At 40.3% G+C, this 21,434-nt stretch overlaps 1 protein-coding gene across 4 annotated transcripts; it reads left to right on the top strand.

Annotated features, from left to right (window-relative positions):
- The first annotated feature begins 12,870 nt into the window (after nucleotides 1-12,870).
- Nucleotides 12,871-21,039, top strand: LOC139630084 (ubiquitin carboxyl-terminal hydrolase 37-like). Of its 4 annotated transcripts, XM_071493192.1 has the most exons (16): nucleotides 12,871-12,981; nucleotides 13,185-13,222; nucleotides 13,992-14,076; nucleotides 14,219-14,253; nucleotides 14,457-14,520; nucleotides 14,626-14,804; nucleotides 14,925-15,056; nucleotides 15,163-15,286; nucleotides 15,390-15,541; nucleotides 15,704-15,806; nucleotides 15,984-16,060; nucleotides 16,262-16,370; nucleotides 16,486-16,546; nucleotides 16,658-16,815; nucleotides 16,972-18,587; nucleotides 18,627-21,039. In XM_071493192.1, exons 1-15 carry the CDS (start codon nucleotides 12,952-12,954, stop codon nucleotides 16,975-16,977), a joined length of 1,353 nt encoding a protein of 450 aa, XP_071349293.1. In that variant the 5' UTR covers nucleotides 12,871-12,951; the 3' UTR covers nucleotides 16,978-18,587; nucleotides 18,627-21,039. The 4 variants fall into 4 exon arrangements, with proteins under 4 accessions (XP_071349293.1, XP_071349292.1, XP_071349294.1 ...); XM_071493191.1 differs by lacking the exons at nucleotides 16,972-18,587; nucleotides 18,627-21,039 and having other exon boundaries at nucleotides 16,658-16,951; XM_071493193.1 differs by lacking the exons at nucleotides 14,219-14,253; nucleotides 16,972-18,587; nucleotides 18,627-21,039 and having other exon boundaries at nucleotides 16,658-16,952.
- The last annotated feature ends 395 nt before the right edge of the window (nucleotides 21,040-21,434 follow it).

Here is a 21,434-nt window from a genome sequence, read left to right as displayed (position 1 = left end):
CTAAAACCCGAAAATATCTAATTTACTATCATGTACAACAAAGAAGTGCATCTTCTCATCTGAGAGGCTGTGACCAGCAAATATTTAGACTTAAAAGATTATTTAATGATCAAAGTTGCAGATCAACTCACTGATTCATCACAGCTGTACATGTAATGTTGCTTTATGAAAGTAACATAAAGCACTGTTGTAACAAGAGATGAAATCATTATTTCAGCACCAAGAACATTAAGGAGAAACACATTCATCAGGTTAATACATTTCTCATTCATCAAAAAAATAAATAATAATAATAATATCCATACCATAATATCGGTAAGGAGGAACCTGATAAATACCAGTTCGTCAACAAAGACATGGTGAAGGCGATTTTGTAACGTAACACATTACTGATACTTGTATAGGACAAGATGATGTTTCTGCCTCCAGTCCTTTAGGAACTGATCCACTGACCAAGAGACTACAGTTTCTTCCATTAGCACTAAGGCTGTTCACGCATGATCAGTGGCAAGATCAGAAAAAGCGGCTGGTGGTGACATAAACCTACACACCTGCTTTGACTCTGCATTGTGCTCTGCACCTGATCATTTGTTTGATACTAAAAGATCAAATACTAAAAGATCAAATCAAATTTGACCCATATTCAAGTTTAGATACACACTTCTTACTTATATTTTTTTAATCAAAACAAGGCTTCATTACATCCTAAACCATGGCCTACTGAATACAATAAAATAAATTTTGATAATTCTTTTTTCTAAATGCCTTAAAAAAGTAAGAAATATATAATAAATGTTGCCAAATCATCAGGAATGACAAAATTTACAACAAAACAAAAATAATAGTAATAAAATCTTATAATAATAGTATAATTAGTAATATAAGTAAAATTATGAATATAAATAAAAACCACACAGGTGCACATGACACAAGCACACACAACAGTATCTGCAAGTGTGACAGCATTCTCGTGAGGTCATGTGAGCACAGGGCAGTGACAAGCCTTCACTTGACTAAGCACTCTTAACACAGGCGACATTAAGGCCGTAATTTAATACAGATTTCTTTATCTTTATTTCATATTTGAAATTATATTTTAAAAACATCATGCGTCCTAAAATGGTAGTAGATCAGGCTATGAGACCATCTTCAAGGTCAAAAAAATGTATATGAGGTCAAACACATCACAGTATAATTTGCATCATTAAACCTGAGGGTTGTTATTCTCAATATTCACAAGGTGTCTTCACAGTCTAACAACTGTAACAAAGTACAAACACTCTGATAAATGAAATGGGCTCAACAACTAATGTCGGCAAAAACCGTAGCAACTCACTCACACCTGCCTGCGTCCGCACAGCCTGAGTGGAGCAGCATCATGGGAATAAATGAAAATATCAGATTTGTGGATATTTCCACTTTGCTCTGATGGTCTGAAGAACTCACTACCGCTCTGTCTTTCTGTCTGTCTGTCTGTCAGTGTCTTATCGCGGTGGCCTTTCAGGGGGGTCCAAGCCTTAATCAGGGGGGTCAGACCCCCGCAGAATTAGAACTCTGACACACATACGTTAACATCACTGCCATTTTGGACCGGGCATGACTGGCTTTTAAACAACTGACCTTTAACACATTTCTCAACCAATTTCAGTGAGTCGTTTTTATAATCAAAAGAAAATTGTCTCCAGTAACTTAGAATCTCGGTATACTTAGAGCAGAGAGGAGTGTGAATCGACCTTACACTGATATGACTGAACTACTTAAATGGTGGAACCTAATTCATTGCTTTTCTTGGTTAATACTTGTGGAGCTGTCACTAATATAATTTAATGTACATGAAATAACATGCATAAAGTTTTTACATTAAGGTTATGGATGAATAAAAAGTTACTTAGCAGATAAATCATTTAACTGGATGATAGTTAGTGTTTTTTATCAGTGTTGTTAGTGAATTCAAACATGGTTCAAATTTGACCCACACACAGCAAAGGTGGAGACCCTTTTCTCACGCAGTAGGAGGGTTAACACATTACACATAAGCAGACACACTAGGAAGAACTTCAAAATAAAACAGGAAATATAAGTCTAAAGAGTTATTTCAGATTTGTCAACCCATCCATCAACTGCAGCCTCCACCTAATGCGGACTTTGCCCCTCATTATACTATGCCACCTAACTTCCCCCTGGTTCCCATTATAATGACCACAGCAACAAAAGCTTGTCAAACCTTAAACCTATGGGTCGTAATAACCTGCTCGCACAGAAAACCTATGGGCTAGTTTTTTACATGACAGTCTCTTTAAAGACAATGATCTCACTGCGATCCATACAGTCATTAGAGTGACACATTCAGAACCCCAGATCTAATCCCTGGTGATCATATTAATCCAATTAAAATCATTTTCTTTTTTCTTTCTTACTTTCTTTGTTTTGTTTAATTAAATGACAAAGAGTGTGTGTGTGTGTGTGTGTGTGTGTGTGTGTGTGTGTGTGTGTGTGTGTGTGTGTTTAAACTAAGACAAATGTCAAACTGGATTGTGTCTGTCTCAAGAAATTAAGGGAGGGCAGTAGGGACAGATTTGCCCCTAATTTGGGCTATGAATTAGGTTTGTGCCATCAAATGTGGGAAACCATTTCTTTAACACTGGCCTACATTTTATCCCATATATTTAACAATACGCTTAAAGGAACAGTCCAACATTTAGAGAAATACTATGTGTTCCAACTTATCCAGAGTCAAATTAAAGAACTAGAGCTGGTTATAAGAGCTCCAAACTTAGTCCTACTACTAATACTTACATTTTATATCCGGTGTATTTAAGTTGTAGAATTTAAGATAAAAATAACAGTTTGCCATACAGTTCACCTGTCTCTACCCTCAGATATGGCCCATTGGAGCATACCAGCCACCATTCCAGACCTTTGTTGTCATTGTAATGATGATATAACCTGTGGGAGTGCACCAGCAGCATGTACAATATACAGGACCTTTATCTGAAAAAAACATACAATAATCACTACAGCCACTACAGGTCACTTAACAACAGTCACAGCTCGATTTAGCCAGCTACTCCTTTAATCATCATTAGCAATGACTTCATGAGCTTCTCTGCAAATAAAATTGTGAGTATTCAAGATAAATTAATTAACTTCTTCCTACATTTGGCACAGATGTATTGTCCAGTACAGTGGACAACATGCCTGGGACACACTGCCTGTGTTGTGTGTGCGCGGTGGCTACCTTGCTGAACTGGTGTTGTTTGCATGTGTGTGTGTCCACACCACCAGTGTGTCTGCTGTGGCACAGCTATTGCTAACTCTATCTTTCTACATTGAGGTTGCCTTGGATAATGGCCATAAATTTGATAGAGAGGGGTTGAGGGAGGAAGGAGGGGGAGGATGGGCGCAACTAGGTCTTATGTACTGACACTGAAATACAACAACACAGTGCAAAGCAGACACACCCTACATCTGCTAATGTATAAATATGCATTAAAAAAATAGCAAAGTCTTTGCTCAAAATCAAAGTTACTTTTTTTGGGTGACAGACGACATAATTTATGAAAGAGTGGGAGAAGGGAGAACAACTGGAGTATCTGAGTTACCTGCATCAATAGCTGTGGAAACGTCCTCCCATGGCTTTTACTTTTTTATTGTCATTACAACATGGATTCTGAGGGTCATAGCGCTCTTTGTGATTTTCCATTTCTAACATGAGTTTGATGTCATCCATCACTGATTACAGATAGAGATTGAAACAATAGTGAAAGGTGTCAGGTTTATGTAATGTTGCTGGTATCAGCAACATTAGTCAATATGTTGCATCAAGTCAATATATCTATGAACAGATTTTTTCCCTGACTATTTTTTCTGGAAACCACGTGTCATGGCTCCATGTTGAAACTCTAGATGATGCACCACAGCCACAAGGCGTGCAGGCAGCGTGACCTCCCTAAAATGCTACCACCGGGGCTTAAATAAAAATCAAGACGTTCCACAAACACCAGACACATATAAAGCACGCAGAGTGTCCTGGATCTTAAAATCAACTGTAACACCCAATTTATATTCAGGCTGCTTCTCTACTACAGATCTCTTTGAGCTAACATCTTCATCTAAACGATCAACCTGTCATCTAGACTCTTCTCCAACTAAGCTGTTAAAGTCTGCTTTATGTCTCCATATTAGATCTGATAAGTTAAGTTTATGTACCACCGACTTCAGAGGTAATGTAGGAATGCAGTAATTAAACCTCTTCCTAATAAGCTTACTCTTGATCCAGATGTTTTGCCAACTATAGACCTGCAGTATATTCAATTTTCCCTTTATTTCTAATATCATTTCTAAAATCCTTGAAAAAGCTGTTGCAAACCACCAATGTTATTATTTGCATAGGAATGTTTGGAGCCCATAACTGGTTCAAGTTGCCATATATCTCCTAATGGCCTCAGACAATGGACTCGTCTCTACACTTCCCCTGTTAGATCTTAGAGTTGCATTTGACACCATCGATCACAAGATCCTCTAACACAGAGTGAAACCTGTCATGGCATTAAAGGAACTGCACTTGGCTGTTTGAAGTTGCTTTCATATCTGCACTTTTTAGTATGGTTAAATCAAACCCTGGATCGTTTGCCCCCTTGCTGCAATTTGTTTGGGCAGATATGACAACAGTAATCACACTCAGGTGTGGACCAAAACAATCGCACTGAGACCCTTTCGAGGAGGTGGTCTTGGTCCAGTCATCAAACTCTGGGGTGGTTTGTTTTTGGTGTGAAAGAGTTCTGAACTCGATCCAATCCCACTAGCAGGTGAACTCACAAGTTTGAGCTGGACAATTTGACTCTGTGAGAACACGCTGCTGTATGACGTTTGAGAAGGATAGAGCTAATGTTGAGGCAGAACAATGACATGCTAACCATCATGTCTGAGTCTGTACAGCATTATGACAGGCCAAAGCAAATCAGTGGTCTGGTGTTTAAAAGTATGTAGGTGAATTGTCCGGATGCATATTAGAGCTGTGAAGAAGATCTGTCTGTCTCTCTCTCTCTCTTCCTATCCTCATTCTGCAGCTATCTCTGACTCAGACCCAGATCTGCCTCTACTTCTCAAAAATTATTATTATTAATAATTGGTACTGCTCTCAGCCACTTCCCAGTTCTGACTGGGCTGCACCAAAGGGCAGGTTTTCTTTCAGCTCATTCTGCAATAGATTTACTGTGTTTAGTGTCATTGTCTTGCTGTATCACTATTCATTTTCCCCTGGATGGTGAGCAGTCCAGGCCCAGGGGCAGCAAACTCCCTCCATCCTACTTCATGGTGTTATACAGAGCCCTTTCTACACCATACATAATGCTGCATGTTCTTCCAAACAATTCAACCTTAGTTTCATCAGTCCAGAGAATTCAATTCAATTCAATTCAATTTTATTTGTATAGCGCCAAATCATAATATACATTATCTCAAGGCACTTTACAGGGTAAGGTCAAGACCTTACTTTGTTACAGAAAAAAACCCAACAGTTCCTACAACGAGCAAGCGCTTGGCGACAGGGGGGAGGAAAAACTCCCTTTTAACAGGAAGAAACCTCCAACAGAACCGGGCTCAGGGTGGGCGGCCATCTGCTTCGACCGGTTGGGTTTAGGAGAAGATAGAAAGAGGGGGAGGGGGAGGAGAGGGGAGAGAAGAGAGAGAGAGATAGACCAGGAACAGCTGTGTCGGTAATGGTGTTATCAATAATAATGACAGGTAACAGTGGTTAATAGTAAAGATGAGTAGTGGTGGATCTGGATCCTGCTGCTCCCGAGGCAGAGATACCTGCAGAATGAGGACAGAGAGAGGGAGAGAGAGAAGCACAAACTACGGGAGAGAAAAAATACAAAGTTAATGGCATGAAGTCATCGAGAGAGAGAGGGGGAGAGAGACAGAAATAGAGAGAGAGCGCCCAGTGAATCATGGGAATCCCCCAGCAGTCTAGCTCTATAGCAGCATAGCTAAGGGATGGGCCAGGACATACCCGAGCCAGCCCTAACTATAAGCTTTACTAAACAAGACAGTTTTAAGCCTGATCTTAAAGGTAGAGAGGGGGTCTGCCTCCCGAACCCACACTGGGAGCTGGTTCCACAGGAGAGGAGCCTAATAGCTGAAGGCTCTGCCCCCCATTCTACTCTTACAAACTCTGGGAACCACAAGTTGACCTGCATTTAGAGAGCGAAGTATCCTATTGGGAAAATAGGGAACTATAAGCTCTCCAAGGTACGATGGTGCCTGACCATTAATGGCTTTGTAGGTGAGGAGGAGGATTTTAAATTCTATCCTGGATTTTACAGGGAGCCAATGCAGAGAGGCTAACCAAGGAGAGATGTGATCTCGTTTCCTAGTTCCGGTCAGTACTCGTGCTGCCGCATTCTGGATCAATTGGAGGCTTTTTACTGAATTTTTGGGACATCCTGACAATAAAGAGTTGCAGTAGTCCAGTCTTGAGGTAACAAATGCATGAACTAGTTTTTCAGCATCCTTTAGACATAGAATGGGTCTGATTTTAGCAATATTGCGCAGGTGGAAGAAGGCTGTCCTAGAGACTTGCTTTATATGTGAAGTAAAGGACAAGTCCTGGTCAAAAATGACACCAAGGTTTCTGACTGTAGCACTGGAGGCCAAGGTGATGTCATCCAGAGTCAGTATATTATCACATAGTGTATCTCTGAGGTGTTTTGGGCCAATTACAATAACTTCAGTTTTGTCTGAATTTAAGAGTAAGAAATTACTGGTCATCCAGATTTTTATGTCCTTAAGACACACCTGAAGCTTGGCTACCTGGTTAGTCTCACCTGGCTTCATGGATAAGTACAGCTGGGTGTCATCTGCGTAACAATGGAAATTCATCTGGTGCCTCCTAATAATGTTTCCCAGAGGGAGCATATATAGACTGAAGAGCATTGGTCCTAGCACAGAACCTTGTGGAACTCCTTGACTAACTTCTGTGATGATAGAGGAGTCATTATTAACATGAACAAACTGCAGTCTATCTGACAGATATGACTTAAACCAGCTTAGTGTGGTTCCTTTGATGCCGACCATATGTTCTAGTCTCTGTAATAAAATCTTATGATCGATGGTGTCAAATGCAGCACTAAGATCTAGTAGGACAAGTACAGAGACAAGTCCATTGTCTGAAGCTATGAGGAGATCATTGGTAACCTTAACCAGAGCTGTTTCTGTGCTATGATGGACTCTAAAACCTGACTGAAAATCTTCAAACAAACCATTCCTGTGCAAATAATCACATAACTGCTTTGCAACAACCTTCTCAAGGATTTTGGAAATAAAGGGGAGGTTGGATATAGGTCTATAATTGGCTAAAACATCTGGATCAAGAGTAGGCTTTTTAAGTAGAGGTTTAATTACTGCAACTTTAAAAGCCTGCGGTACATAACCAATTGATAAAGATAAGTTAATCAGACTTAATATAGAGGTGTCGATTAAAGGAAAAACTTCTTTGAACAACCTTGTTGGAACGGGGTCAAGAAGACAAGTTGATGGTTTAGATGACGAAACTGTTGAAACGAGCTCAGAGAGATGTACAGGAGAGAAACAGTCAAAATATAAACCAGTTACAGTAGACTCAGAGGCTGCTGAACTGGACAGTACATCTGAGCCAGCTGTGGGGAGGAGAACATCTTCCCAGTAGCATTGTGGAGTGTCAAGGTGCCCTCCATGTGTCCTGATAATTGGTGTCCAACCAATAAAATCATTACTCTTTGGCTCAGTGTACAAAGGGCAAACTGTGTGTGTGTGTGTGTGTGTGTGTGTGTGTGTGTGTGTGTGTGTGTGTGTGTGTGTATATATATATATATATATATATAATTTGTGTATGTACATATATTAAAATGTTTCATATCGTATAACATGTTGCAAGCATATATGCTAACAATATAGATTATTAAATTTATATATATATATATATATATACACACACACACACACATGCATATGCAAGTTTATTAACATGTATATATATTAACATAGATATACAGACATAAATATAAATAATCAATATGCTTATATATGTTTATCATATGTTATCTTATCTTAATTTCTCATTCATTTAATGTCTATCCCATTTTATGGAAAGTGGTCAGACCTTTGGCCCCCTATCGTATATAATATCAACATATACTGACAGGTTTTGGGATGGATATTTGTTTACATAACATATGTCTACAATATAAGCATACACACATAAACATTCATATTTGTATGGGCTACACATACAACACACACACACACACACACACACACACACACACACACACACACACACACACACATACATACGTGTGTCTGTTTATTTTATGTGTACATATTTTTCATATATGGAAATTCAATATATGTACATATATTACATTTGCATATGGGATTCTCTTCAGCATACAGTATGTATGAAGTTACATCAAAGAATCAGCCATTTTCAAGAATACTCAACTTTTCCCTACACTGTTATTATTGGTTATCACTTTCAGTAAAATATTTATTTGCCCATACAGAAACAAATGGAGTAACATAAGCAACACTGATCAGAAGGAAGAAGGATTAATGGTAAGAGTGGGGATAAATAATGATCCGCTGCAAACAGGCAGCTATGATTTCTTTTTCCTCTCTGTTCAGCAAGCACTGACACTGATGATACACTAAGCTCCCCAGAAGAGATGTGAGCTGCCGCTGCAACAATATCAGGAAAGACTCAGCTGAAGGGGATGAGAAATAAGCATGTTCCTGTATATTCCTAATGATCTTATGTCTGTAACTTGATGCCTTTTTTGCTGTATTTGAATTATCGAAAAGGTCATGACTGACTTCCCCTACAGAAATATAATATATTTACATACACTAAATTGCCAAAAGTATTTGCTCACCTGCCTTGACTCGCATATGAACTTAAGTGACATCCCATTCTTAATCCATAGGGTTTAATATGACGTCGGTCCACCCTTTGCAGCTATAACAGCTTCAACTCTTCTGGGAAGGCTGTCCGCAAGGTCCAGGAGTGTGTTTATGGGAATTTGTGACCATTCTTCCAGAAGTGCATTTGTGAGGTCACACACTGATGTTGGACGAGGAAGCCTGGTTCTCAGTCTCCGCTCTAATTCATCCCTATCAACCCTCTATCGGGTTGATGTCAGGACTCTGTGCAGGCCAGTCAAGTTCATTCATACCAAACTCTCTCATCCATGTCTTTATGGACCTTGCTTTTTGCACTGGTGTACAGTCATGTTGGAGGAGGAAGGGGCCATCTCCAAACTGTTCCCACAAAGTTGGGAGCATCATTGTCCAAAATCTCTTGGTATGCTGAAGCATTCAGAGTTCCTTTCACTGGAAGTAAGGGGCCAAGCCCAGCTCCTGAAAAACAACCCCACACCATAACCCCACCTCCACCAAACTTTACACTTGGCACAATGCAGTCAGACAAGTACCTTTCTCCTGGCAACCGCCAAACCCAGACTCGTCCATCAGATTGCCAGATGGAGGAGCGTGATTCATCACTCCAGAGAACGCGTCTCCACTCTAGAGTCCAGTGGCGGCGTGCTTTACATCACTTCATCAGATGCTTTGCATTGCACTTGGTGATGTATGGCTTGGATGCAGCTGCTCGGCCATGGAACCCATTCCATGAAGCTCTCTACACACTGTTCTTGAGCTAATCTGAAGGCCACATGAAGTTTGGAGGTCTATAGCGATTGACTCTGCAGAAAGTTGGCAACCTCTGCACACTATGCGCCTCAGCATCCGCTCAGTCAGTTTACGTGGCCTACCACTTCGTGGCTGAGTTGCTGTCATTCCCAATCACTTCCACTTTGTTATAATACCACTGACAGTTGACTGTGGAATATTTAGGAGCGAGGAAATTTCACGACTGGACTTGTTGCACAGGTGGCATCCTATCACAGTACCACGCTGGAATTCACTGAGCTCCTGAGAGCGACCCATTCTTTCACAAATGTTTGTAGAAACAGTCTGCATGCCTAGGTGCTTGATTTTATACACCTGTGGCCATGGAGGGGATTGGAACACCTGATTTCAAATATTTGGATGGGTGAGTGAATACTTTTGGCAATATAGTATATATTGAATGTCCATATATGAAACACATGTACATATAAACTACAAACATATATTTAAAAATTGTATACCAACCCTATTAGAAACTGGAACAATTTTATACATTGACATATATATCTAGCCCATATAAATATCTATGTTTATGTATATTTGCATTTATTGTAGACATAAAGTATGTTACATAAATATATATCCATCCCAAAGCCTGTTAATATATGTTGATAATATATACATTAGAGTTCAAAGAAGTCTGAGACCACTTTCCCAACATGTAAAGATAGACATGTTTAAAGTTAATGAGAAATTTGTGAAAAAACAAAACAAAAAACAAACATATAAAAGCATATAGAAATTTTATATGTATGTTGTTTTAATAAACTTGAACATATAAATTAAATATATGTTGCTAACATTTTATACCATCATCATAAAGATATTTTTAATATACACTCACATACAAAATTTACAAATTTAACATACAAATCGGTATTTCATATATGTTATAAACTTATATTTTAGTATCTGTATATATGTGACAATAATATATCCCCTTATAGTTTACATATATGGCAACATCACTCCTGATATAGGGACATACAGTATATGTCATATATTACTTTTCTGCATGGGTGTGACTTCCCATTAACTTTTATATTCAAACTACAAACAGTAAGCCATTATACATTCATCGAGCACTTTATCAAGAACGTCTGTACCACTGCTTATTCATTCAATTACCCAATCAACCAATTGTGGCTTCAGTGCAATGCATAAAATTTTGCAGATACATTTAAGGGGTTTCTGTCTGAAAAAAAAAAAAAAAACATCCAGTGAGCAGCAGTTCTTGCAACCATTTGGAACTGATGGAAAGATGCAGTTACTCAGACAACCACTCTTTACAACTGTGGTGAGCAGAAAAGCTTCAATGTGAACAACATGTCCAACCATGAGGTGGATGGACTGTAACAGCAGAGACCACGTCAGATTCCACTTCCTGTCACCCAGAACAGAAACCTTAGGCTGAAGTGGACACAGGCTCACCAACACTGGACAGGTGAAGACCTGGTCTAATGGATCTGGATTTCTGCTGAGGCAGCAGATGGTAGGGTCAGAGTCTGAATCTATGGACATAACCTGCCTTGTGTCAACAGTTCAAGCTGGTGATGATGGTGTGATGATGTGGGAAATGTTTAGAGCGCATTATGGTTTTCATGTCACTGTGAAGGTTTCCTGTTTTAAACCACACCACAGTCTTTCACTAACCTTCACCAAAGTGCTTTCGTTGCCTGAACCTAACAACAGTCAAGACTCGGGATGTGAACCCCAGTCTAAGGTGTGACGAAGTGGGTTTTGTACGTAATGCCCACAATCCACCCCAACGACCTCCTGGCAACTCCACTGATAAAAATGCAGTGCTTCATTTATTCAAAAAATACGTTGCCTCTGCATGTTGAAAAATGACGCTTAAGTAGGTACCCAGAACAACATATTGTTTCTTCATTCTGTAATGTCCTGTACAGAGGTTCTTCAAATAACAGCGAAGAGGTTTGCTGCCACAGATGGTGAGGCCAGTGTTGGCTTGGCATATCATTACCAGTATGAAACATCATACATGAGCTAATGTTACCAAACTAACTAGCAACTAAATACTTGAGTTTATTATTTCATTTTAATAGTCTTTTGTGCGGCTGTGGTGGTTTAGTCTGCTACCTTTTTGATTTTAGCTTCTATAATTTAGGACTTTTACCTGTTGGGTTATTTCACAATGTTAAAAATCCATGCGTGCTGAAGGCTGAGTAATTGTATTAGCAGAGGTGGAAAATAATTAAATATATTTACTCAAAGTATTGTACTTAAGTACAATTTTGTGGTACTTTCCATTTTATGCTACTCTACACTCCCACTCCACTACATTTCAGAGGGAAATATTGTATTTTCTATTCCACATCATTTGACAGCTTTAGTTAAACAAGCAAGATACTGTAACACTGGAGCACGCACCTGGCTGTACTGGCTTCCCTTTCATCCTGGAGAAAAGCCACCACCCCAATTGTCACTGGATAATTGGCACTCTGCCCAAATCTATATCCATGCTACTTAACATCCAAACCAGTAATTAGAGGTTGCTTGATGTTGTCTGATTTTAGGTCAGGAATTACACATGCTGCCAGGAGGACCATTCTTTATAATCCATTATGAATTTCAAAAAAGTATAATGATTACTGTATTTTGAAATAGCCTTCTGCTCAACAAATATTTTTCCATTTTCTAAAATGCAAAAAAAAAATGCTGGTCTTAGTAAACTATAGTAATAGTAATAGTAAATGTTCAAATCACGCAGATCTCCTGTTGTCCTGTTGTGAAAATGTTTCACTGTAGGCTCTAGGGTTTCACTCTGAGGTACAGTGGGTGGGGGTAATAAAACAAATGGATCAATAAAACAAGCCAAGTTATATCCTGCATTCTCTGTATGAATCCTTTAGTAACCACACGCCTCAAGTAAATCGCTGTTATCCTCAGTTGCTTTTAAGGACAGAGATGCCTCAACAGAGATCTGAGTAACTGTGGATTAAATGTATGACACTTCAGTAGTGCTCACATTAAATTTAATAAATGCAATTTGAAGTAAAGGCCCCCTATAAACAGTATATTCTCATAAAAACAAATCCGCATACATTTACATAGTTAATATAGATGATATTATGACATCATAGTAACATTCTAGAAGTGTCACTGTTACATGTCCCAGAATTCCTGTAGATCTCAGTTCATCAAAGCAGCAGACAGAAGCAGTTCACTTTCAGTTCAGATCTGACTTAGAGAAGACTTACAAACATGTTTCGTCTGTTTTCCTGTTGTGGAAAGGTTTGTTTTCTAGATACACTGCACATTTTCTATCCTCCCTCTGCTCTGTGTTCAACTGTGTGAACGGTAAAAGGTGGAACCATTTCCACTTCACAGTTCACACTGTTTAGCAGATACTTTCTGTGAGGCAGGTTTATATCAGTGGTGAAGATACATTATGTTTCCATTAATTTTTACCCTGTTTATTTGTCTTTACTGTGCAGAAATCAACAGCTGTTATTGATGTGGTGGGAGACAAGAGGTAAGGAAGTTCAGAACAATTATAAAACTGCTTCTTAAGCTCCATGCTCAGGTTGATCAGCTTCTTCACTCACTTTGGTGGACGATTGTACACAAAGTGCTGAGAGGGAATCGTGGGTGTAAAGTATCAGGAGACACAAGCCTTCATCCTAGTCCTGTTGGTCCCAGAGCTGCAGACCTGAGACCAGACAGCTGACCTGGACTTGTCTTCTGTCAGACAGATCCGTCAGAAGACTCAGTTGTAACTGTTTTATATGTGGTTGTAACCTCGTTAGATTTTGACATGAGATTAGTACAGATGGTAGAGTTTGTACCTGTACACTATGCATGTATATTAATCCTATATAAACCACTGAGCCTTATAATGACTGAACAGGAGGAAGCAAGTTTTTTTCCCAAGTATTTCAGATAAACATTGATGAAAGAAAGAAAGAAGAAATTGTTTGTACAGGAACAACAAAAAATAAAAAATGCACTGAAGGTAGTTGGTCTTTGACAGCTTTGAAAGTAAGAATGATGACATGTTGTTTCAGTGTGATGTTCAACATTCAGACTGTGAAACACCTGCTTCATTACTGACAACTGGAAATTTTCTTATGAGGACTTGAGATTTGAGATGGACTCATCCTGAAAGACATAAAACCTGTTCTAGTACGATGCTGAGGACTATTGAGGATTTCTTCCTTAGAATGCTCCCGTCTGTGATTCATCATTTCTTCTGAGCCTCAGTAAACAACAGAAAAACCAACCGTGTTTCTCTTTGTCACCAGTGTCGCCGCCTCCGACGCTCCGGCTGTTACCGCAAAGAACAATGGAAAGATCCCATGGAGGTATCGACTCTTCGGTCGCCCCTTGGTATGTTTGACAGTGTCATGGCTTCAGATTAAACAAATTTAAGAAGTTTGTAAAAATTAGATTTGAACTTTTAAGTTGTAAATTCCATCAATGATAATTTATTCTAATTATTGCTTTTTTGTCTTTGGTATCTTCCACACAGACAAAGATTAATTGTATTAAAAATGAGAAGCAAAGGTAAGAACCCTCCTCCTGGATAGATGTGTTTGATCCTTCAGCCTGTTTGTTTGAGAATTAAAACTTTTATCCTGCAGATGTCAATATGATGCTGTATTTGGTCTGAACTAGGCAGTGACTGGACACTGATTTATCTCTTTAAGATACTCTCCAGCCAGTCATTAGGTTCATAATGAGATGACAGTGTTTCTCTTTGTCACCAGCATCATCACCGATAGCAAGCCAAAGAAGACCGCGACGAAACCACGGTGGTGGTGTTCATGGAAGGTTCGCATGTGTGACACAAAGTGCTGCGTCAGTGTGAAGCAGATATTCATGAAGTGATGAGTGTTTCTTTGCTTGATGTAACCACAGTGTTTGTGTCCCCGACAGAAGAGATGTAAGGTTGCACCCAGCCCAGAGGAACAGAGCCGGGAGGAGGAGAGTGACGGCACTCCTCACCAAGCCCAGGTGGTGGACCTTCAAGGACAAGCTGAAGAAGAGGAGCAACAAACTAATGACTGTAGCAAGACTCTTAAGACACTTAGACATCAGCAGTTCTGCTGTCTTGGGTAATTACATCTGCATATGCAGACACATACACACACACACACACACACACACACACACACACACACTGAAGAACTGATGATGTTGACATGTGGTTGACTTGTTGTGTGTGTGTGTGTCAGGTTGCCCAACCCAGTGCAGATCTGCTACATGAACTCCTGCCTGCAGAGCCTCCTGACACTAGAGGACTTTATTAGAGACTTGGACCAACAGGAGCAGGTTTGGAGTCTGGACCCAGACTCGACAATCATCAAGTACAGCACCCTCACACACAAGCACTCGTTTTATCCTGAACACCACTAGGTTAAATGTCATGAACAGTGGCTCTAACCCCTCCCTCCCTCCCTCCGCCCCTCTCAGAGCATTAATGGACATCAGCCGGTCTCATTTTTCCGTCGACCGTCACCATAAACTCTGCCTTCTTGCCGCATTCAAGAAGGCAGTCTCTCTTTGGAACCCGGAGTTTAAAGATCTCCACCAGAAAGTGAGTGAGCAGGTTTTGTGCTTTGTTGTTTCACCCCCACCCCCACCTGAGTGTGTCTCCTCCGTGCTCACACCTCTCTGTACCTTTGTGTGTGTATCTACAGGACGCCCATGAGTTTCTCACCTCCGTGCTGGACCAGATGAGGTGTTTGGGCCAACAGCTGCAGGTGCTGGCTTCCAGCATAGGCAGCACCTACAGCTGTCCGGTGGAGGGTCACCTGGTGTTCAAGATGCAGAACACCAGGACGTGCAAGAGGTGAGACTACAGAGTTACACACATCACACACACACACACACACACACACTCATATGTCCTGCAGCATGTCAGGACCAGCTGAATATTTCCGTCAGCAAACACTCCTGGAGCTCACTACCTGCCACAGCTGTATTATACCTGTATCATCTGTTCAATGTGTAGTTGTGGAGCAGAATCGACAAGAGAAGAGGAGTTCACTCATTTATCCCTGGACCTGGTCCCTGCCCATGGAACAGTTCAGCAGATGCTTGAACATTACCTTATAGTAAGAATCACCTCTGCTCATCCACTCACATCAGAGCCCACTGGTGTAATGTGATGATGTGATGTAGAAACACTGACATTTCAATCACATCATCACTTCTTGTGTTAGTTTGTGCAGCTGTTTCTTGTTGTGTGTAAATCCAGTGTAAAAGCATGTTGGTGTGCTGCTGTTCTGCAGGAGACAGAGTTGGATTTTACCTGTGAGTGCGGAGCTACAACGTCAGGCCAGCGCTCATCATTCATCAATCTGCCCAGGTGAGACATCCGATCACATGACCAAACTCCTGACCACAGAGCACAGTGATAATACTCCACTGGTATCAAACTGGGCTCCACTGTCTCTACAGAGTAATTGTCAAGTATTTAGGATGAAAAATATCAACAGGAAGAATTTGTGACACCACATCTCATCTTTTTCTCTGTCACCTGGTGCTCATCCTTTCTCTCTGTCTGTAGAGTGCTGGTCTTACACCTGAAGCGCTTCCGGTTTTCTCCAACTCTGGAGCTGACAAAAGACAATGACCCCGTGGTGCTCTCCAGAGATCTGGTGGTCCCATCCAGCCAGGTAAAGAACAACTACATGACCTCACAGCAAACACAGTCATCAGACTGGGGCTGATACCAGTGAATGTGTGGTGCTGTGCTGTGTGTGGACTCTGATCAGCTGTGTTCCTTCTCAGGGTGGGGGCTGCTACAGTTTGGTGAGCACCATCAACCACATTGGCGGGACAGTTACAAGTGGTAAGATAACAATGTTGTGTATTAAATCACTGTCTCCTGGTGTCAGTTAAAGTAAGACGACCTTCAGAACATCAAAGACAGCCCCTGTAACAACGCTTCCTCTCCTGCTAGGACACTACATCAGCGACGGCGTGGACCCAGACGTAGGACAGGAGGACCCCACTGACCGCTGGTTCACCTACAACGACGCAGTGGTCACTGAGACAAGCGGTGCCTCAGTGTGTGAGCGGCGGGAAAGATTCTCCTACATCCTGTTTTACACAAGACGAGTAAGAGAACAGAACTGTCACATGTGAAGTCAGACACATCATGGAGACCATGAACAGAGACAAAGACACAGTCTCGTCTTTAACTCTCACACACATCACAGCTGAGAGGAGATGTTTAGAAATCCACCTGCATTGTAAACCTGTCTCTGTCCTCAGGACTAGATGGGAGGATGCGGCAAGAGGACCAACCACCCGGAGGAGGACCAACGAAGACAACCCCAGGAGGAGCAGAGGGACCGCCAGCCCTTAGGAGGAGGGCCCCCCCCCCAGAGAGCCAGGTTCCTCCCAAGGTTTCTTCCTCTTACAGGGAGTTTTTCCTTGCCACAGTCGCCAAAAACAAATGACAAACGGCAGCTCTGAGCAGTGAAGCTGTAGCTGGTTTCACCTCCAGGTAGACGGCTTGCTCTCTGGGGAAGAAGGTAAGCTGAAACTGAAGTTAGCATGCTAACCAGCTAGCCCCAGTCTGGTTGGACTGTCTCTCCAAATCGTCAATAGCCAATATGATCGTGATATGAGGGGGGGGGGGGGGGGTTATCATACGTCACCCTATGAGAGAGAGAGAGCGAACCTCTCTCTCTCCCTCTCACTTTTTCTCAGATACCTGAAGTGATGACAGTAAGACGACAAATAGATTTTATGGCGATGCTAAAAGAAAAATTGTCATCACAAGTAAAGCATTAATTGTTGACATTTAACTCTCTGAAACCCAAGCAATGACGTTTTGGATGTAAAAATTTTTCTCCTTAGTTTTTTTCATTTTTTTGGAGGATTTTGTGAAAATGTTGCAAAATTGCAACAGTGGGTCTCAGTGGATGCAAATATCACCACTTTAATGTTAACAAAATCTAGAAATTATAGGCACTGATGATTCAATAATTTAAAAATATGTCTTAAAAATGAAACTTATTAACATAAAACAATTTGATAATGCACAAGAAAGAACAAATTAATTCCAAATGATAAAAAATGTGATACCTCAGGAACGTCTCGAGGCAATTTCATCCAATTGGACTTAAAATTGAAAGAACTAATTAGAGTTTGGTGGTTAAAGGTCAAAGGTCAAGGTTATGGCCAAAATGTTTTTTGTGAGGTCACAAAACATGTTTTTGCCCATAACTTCAGAATTCATACATGACACAATTTAACATAAATTTCTCACTGAACTGTCAAAGGTAAACTCCAGTCTGACATCAAAATGTCTTGCAAAAACACTTCTGGTCATTATTGAACAGAAGGGGGGAGGTACACATCAGAAGGGTGGCTTTTTGGGCAATGATTGATGGCATATATGTATACACACATATATATACATATACACACAAACACACACACACACGCACACACACACACATATAAATATATACATATATACATCATATACATCTATACATGCCATCAATCACTGTACATTGATTTTACTCATGACACAGTGATGCGGCCCTTTATTTTGAATAAGTGACACCCATTGAAGCCCAGTGTTGTGTTTTTGCAACATTGGAACAAATCCATCCAAATCATGTATGTATATATATTCTTTTACAATTTGTAAAATTTTCGATCACTAAACAGCTTTAGAATAAGGGAAAAAATACTACAGATCGAATAATTACTTGAAAAATTGTTGAAATTGTTCCAAAAGAGAGAAATGTGGGGTTAGTTGGAGGAAGCCATGTTGTTTGAATTTGGAATACGATATGTCTTACAAAATCAACATTTTCCCACCAAAAATGTTGTACTGTTACAGATTAGAGTCTGGGGTGTTGGTATGTGTAGTTTTTTGTCTACATTCAGTCAGAAATAGGTACTACTAGACAGTTGCAACTTTGCAACTGTGGGTTCCAGAGTGTTAATAATCAGCGAGGGGAGGTGCGTAGAAACAGCTGTTTATGGCTTCTCTCTCTCACTCTCTCTCTCTATCTCTCTCTCTCTCTGTCCTGCTCTGTCTCTTTCTTTCTCTCTCTCTGTCTGGCTCTCTCTCTCTGTGTGTCTCGCTCTCTGTCTCTCTCTTTCTGACTCTTTGTCTCTCTCTATGTCTGTCTCTCTCTGTCTCTCTGTGTGTCTCGCTCTCTGTCTCTCTCTTTCTGACTCTTTGTCTCTCTCTATGTCTGTCTCTCTCTCTCTGTCTCTCTGTCTCTCACTGTGTCTCACTCTTTCTCTCGCTGTCTCTCTGTCTCTCTGCCTCTCTCTCTCTGTCTCTCCTAACTGTCTACAACTTCTATTTACAACCTTAAACAGCAGCAGTGAAGTAACAAAGTGACATGTTCTGTCTATCAGTTTCCTCCTCTCTCTTTAATCACAGTGTTTCACCATCTCACAACAAGCAGCACTGCACTGACAATCAGCCGATCGCCACGTGTGTGTGCCTGCGCAACCATGTTACAAGCATCGGTTATATCCGGCTATTTATGTGAAGCTATGGCAGGGCATATGAACTTATTATTAAAGTAATACTACAAATAATGAAGATCATAATAAGTTAATACACTAACAGGAAAACAAGCCAATTATGGTCTTGACATTGGCAGAGGAAGAAGCTCTGATGTTTGTAGATCACTAAGATCATCGTCCATCAGTACAACCCTCCTACATACATCCACTGTTAGGTTGGCATGGTGATGGCATGGTTCAGCCAGACCAGGGCTAGCTGATTAGCATGCTAACTTAGGTACAAGAAAAGAAGTGATAGAAATAGAAGCAAACCAAGAGTTAATACTGGTGTTGCTTTTCACCAATGATGTAAATGATGTAAGAAAAAGAAAAAGAATATTTTACAATATGTATTGTTTAAATATGAATTTTATTAAATAAAAAGTAGAAAAAAACAAACACAAAGTACCAGTTGTCTTTTTGCAGCTTTACCAGCATTTTTTATCATGTTCTTTTACACTGTATAATTTCTACTAATTTGTGAAACCTGTGATATGACCTGTTTGAATATAGTGTTTGTAATTAAACAAGAATGTATGTTTTTACTTTAAGCCTTCATCTCAGAATGAGTCAGTTACCTGCATTGTTTGAAGAAAGAAAAACTGGATCATGGACAAAGAGTCTGAAAAGTAGCTCTCTTCTCACAGTTTGTTAAATAGTTCTATCCAAAAGTTGACACACTCACTTCACAACATCAGCCACCATTGTTCAATCTCCACAATTATTTTGTGGGGTTATGGGATTGTAGATTAAATCAATACACACAGAAGATTTTAGGCTCATTTAGGAGCCCAGTTTGTATTAACAGCACAACCAGGAGACACAGGTAAGTTTCAAAGAAAATATCATGTTGCAATAATAGTTTTTAAAAACAACAACACCAACAAAAAACAAAAAACTAAAATTTAGCCATTTGAGTTACATTTTTCCAATATACAAAGTTACTATGTCTATGTGGGAAAAAATAGTGCAGTTCAGTGCAGTCTTCACCACATATTGTGTAAATCAGTTCAATCAGTCCATTTTTAACCAGACACACTGGAATTTAGTTCAGGTGATCTATTCCTACCACACTGTGGAACTTAGGTTCATCTTTGTCCAGGATAACTCACCCTCACAGTGGGTGATGAAAACAGAACAGAAATCTACGACATGCTAAAAACCAAAGCCCTATTTCAGTTTCAACATGTAACTACACAATTTTACATTCCTTTACAATCATAACTTAAATCGGCTGTTTCCCTATGGGCCATCAACGTGCCAGATGTAGTTTGAACCACAGCTGGAATTATGCTGGAGGACATAATCTTTAAAAAAAAAAATTAAAAAAAAAAAGACACTTGTATGTGTACTTTCACCTTTTAGGAAGGCCCAGTAATTTCCCACAACTGCTGGGCACTGTAGTTTTTAACCAATAGTGGAGACCAGTGATGGTTGTAACATTTTTGACATTTCTGTCTGTATCTTGGAGCTCTTTTAAACCATTCAGACCTACAGTGCCCTTTAAAAGAATCTTTCTAAAACTTGAGGGTTTTCTAAGAAACTTGACGTTCACTGAACCTTTATTAGTCAGCCTCTGAAGCAGATAGAAACATGTAATAAAAACTCTTTGAGATCTTTAATTTGAAATCATTTGTAAACGTTCTTAGATCAGTAACTTTTTAAATGTAAAGGCAACATTTTCCTGTCAGGGCTGAACAATGGCTTGGACTCAGATGCAGACAGACACAGTTGCAAGTTCTCAATATGTCCTTTAATAAGGCAAAGTCGGTACACGGGTGATCAGTCAGTGGAGCAAAGGTATCCAAATCGGCAGGCAAAGGCAGGGTCAAAAACCAAAAACAAGACACTAATAAGGCTCACGGGGAATAAAGGCTGGAACATAGTCACAAAGAACAAGACGAACTGGCACAGAAGGAAGGGAACACTGAGACTAAATACTCTGGGAGAGGGAAGACAATGAGACACAGGTGCAACACATTAGGGCAGGGCAGGTAATCACACAAGGGGAAGACACATGAGGGCAGGAAGTGAGGAACCTGAAACGAGAAAAGAGGTGAGTATCAGAATAAAACAGGAAGTACAAGACAAAGAACACTGGGGGAAACAAAAAAGGAACTCAGCTATCCAGCTGAGGCATGACAGTACCCCCCCCCCTCCACGGCCGGCTCCAGACGGCCCAGGTTCGCCAG

Source organism: Trachinotus anak, unplaced genomic scaffold (genome assembly GCF_046630095.1).
Source record: "Trachinotus anak isolate AG129_WGS33_773 ecotype Australia unplaced genomic scaffold, CSIRO_AGI_Tana_v1 ptg000013l, whole genome shotgun sequence".
NCBI classification, from domain to species: Eukaryota; Metazoa; Chordata; class Actinopteri; order Carangiformes; family Carangidae; genus Trachinotus; species Trachinotus anak.
This window is presented reverse-complemented; position numbering and strand designations above follow the sequence as displayed.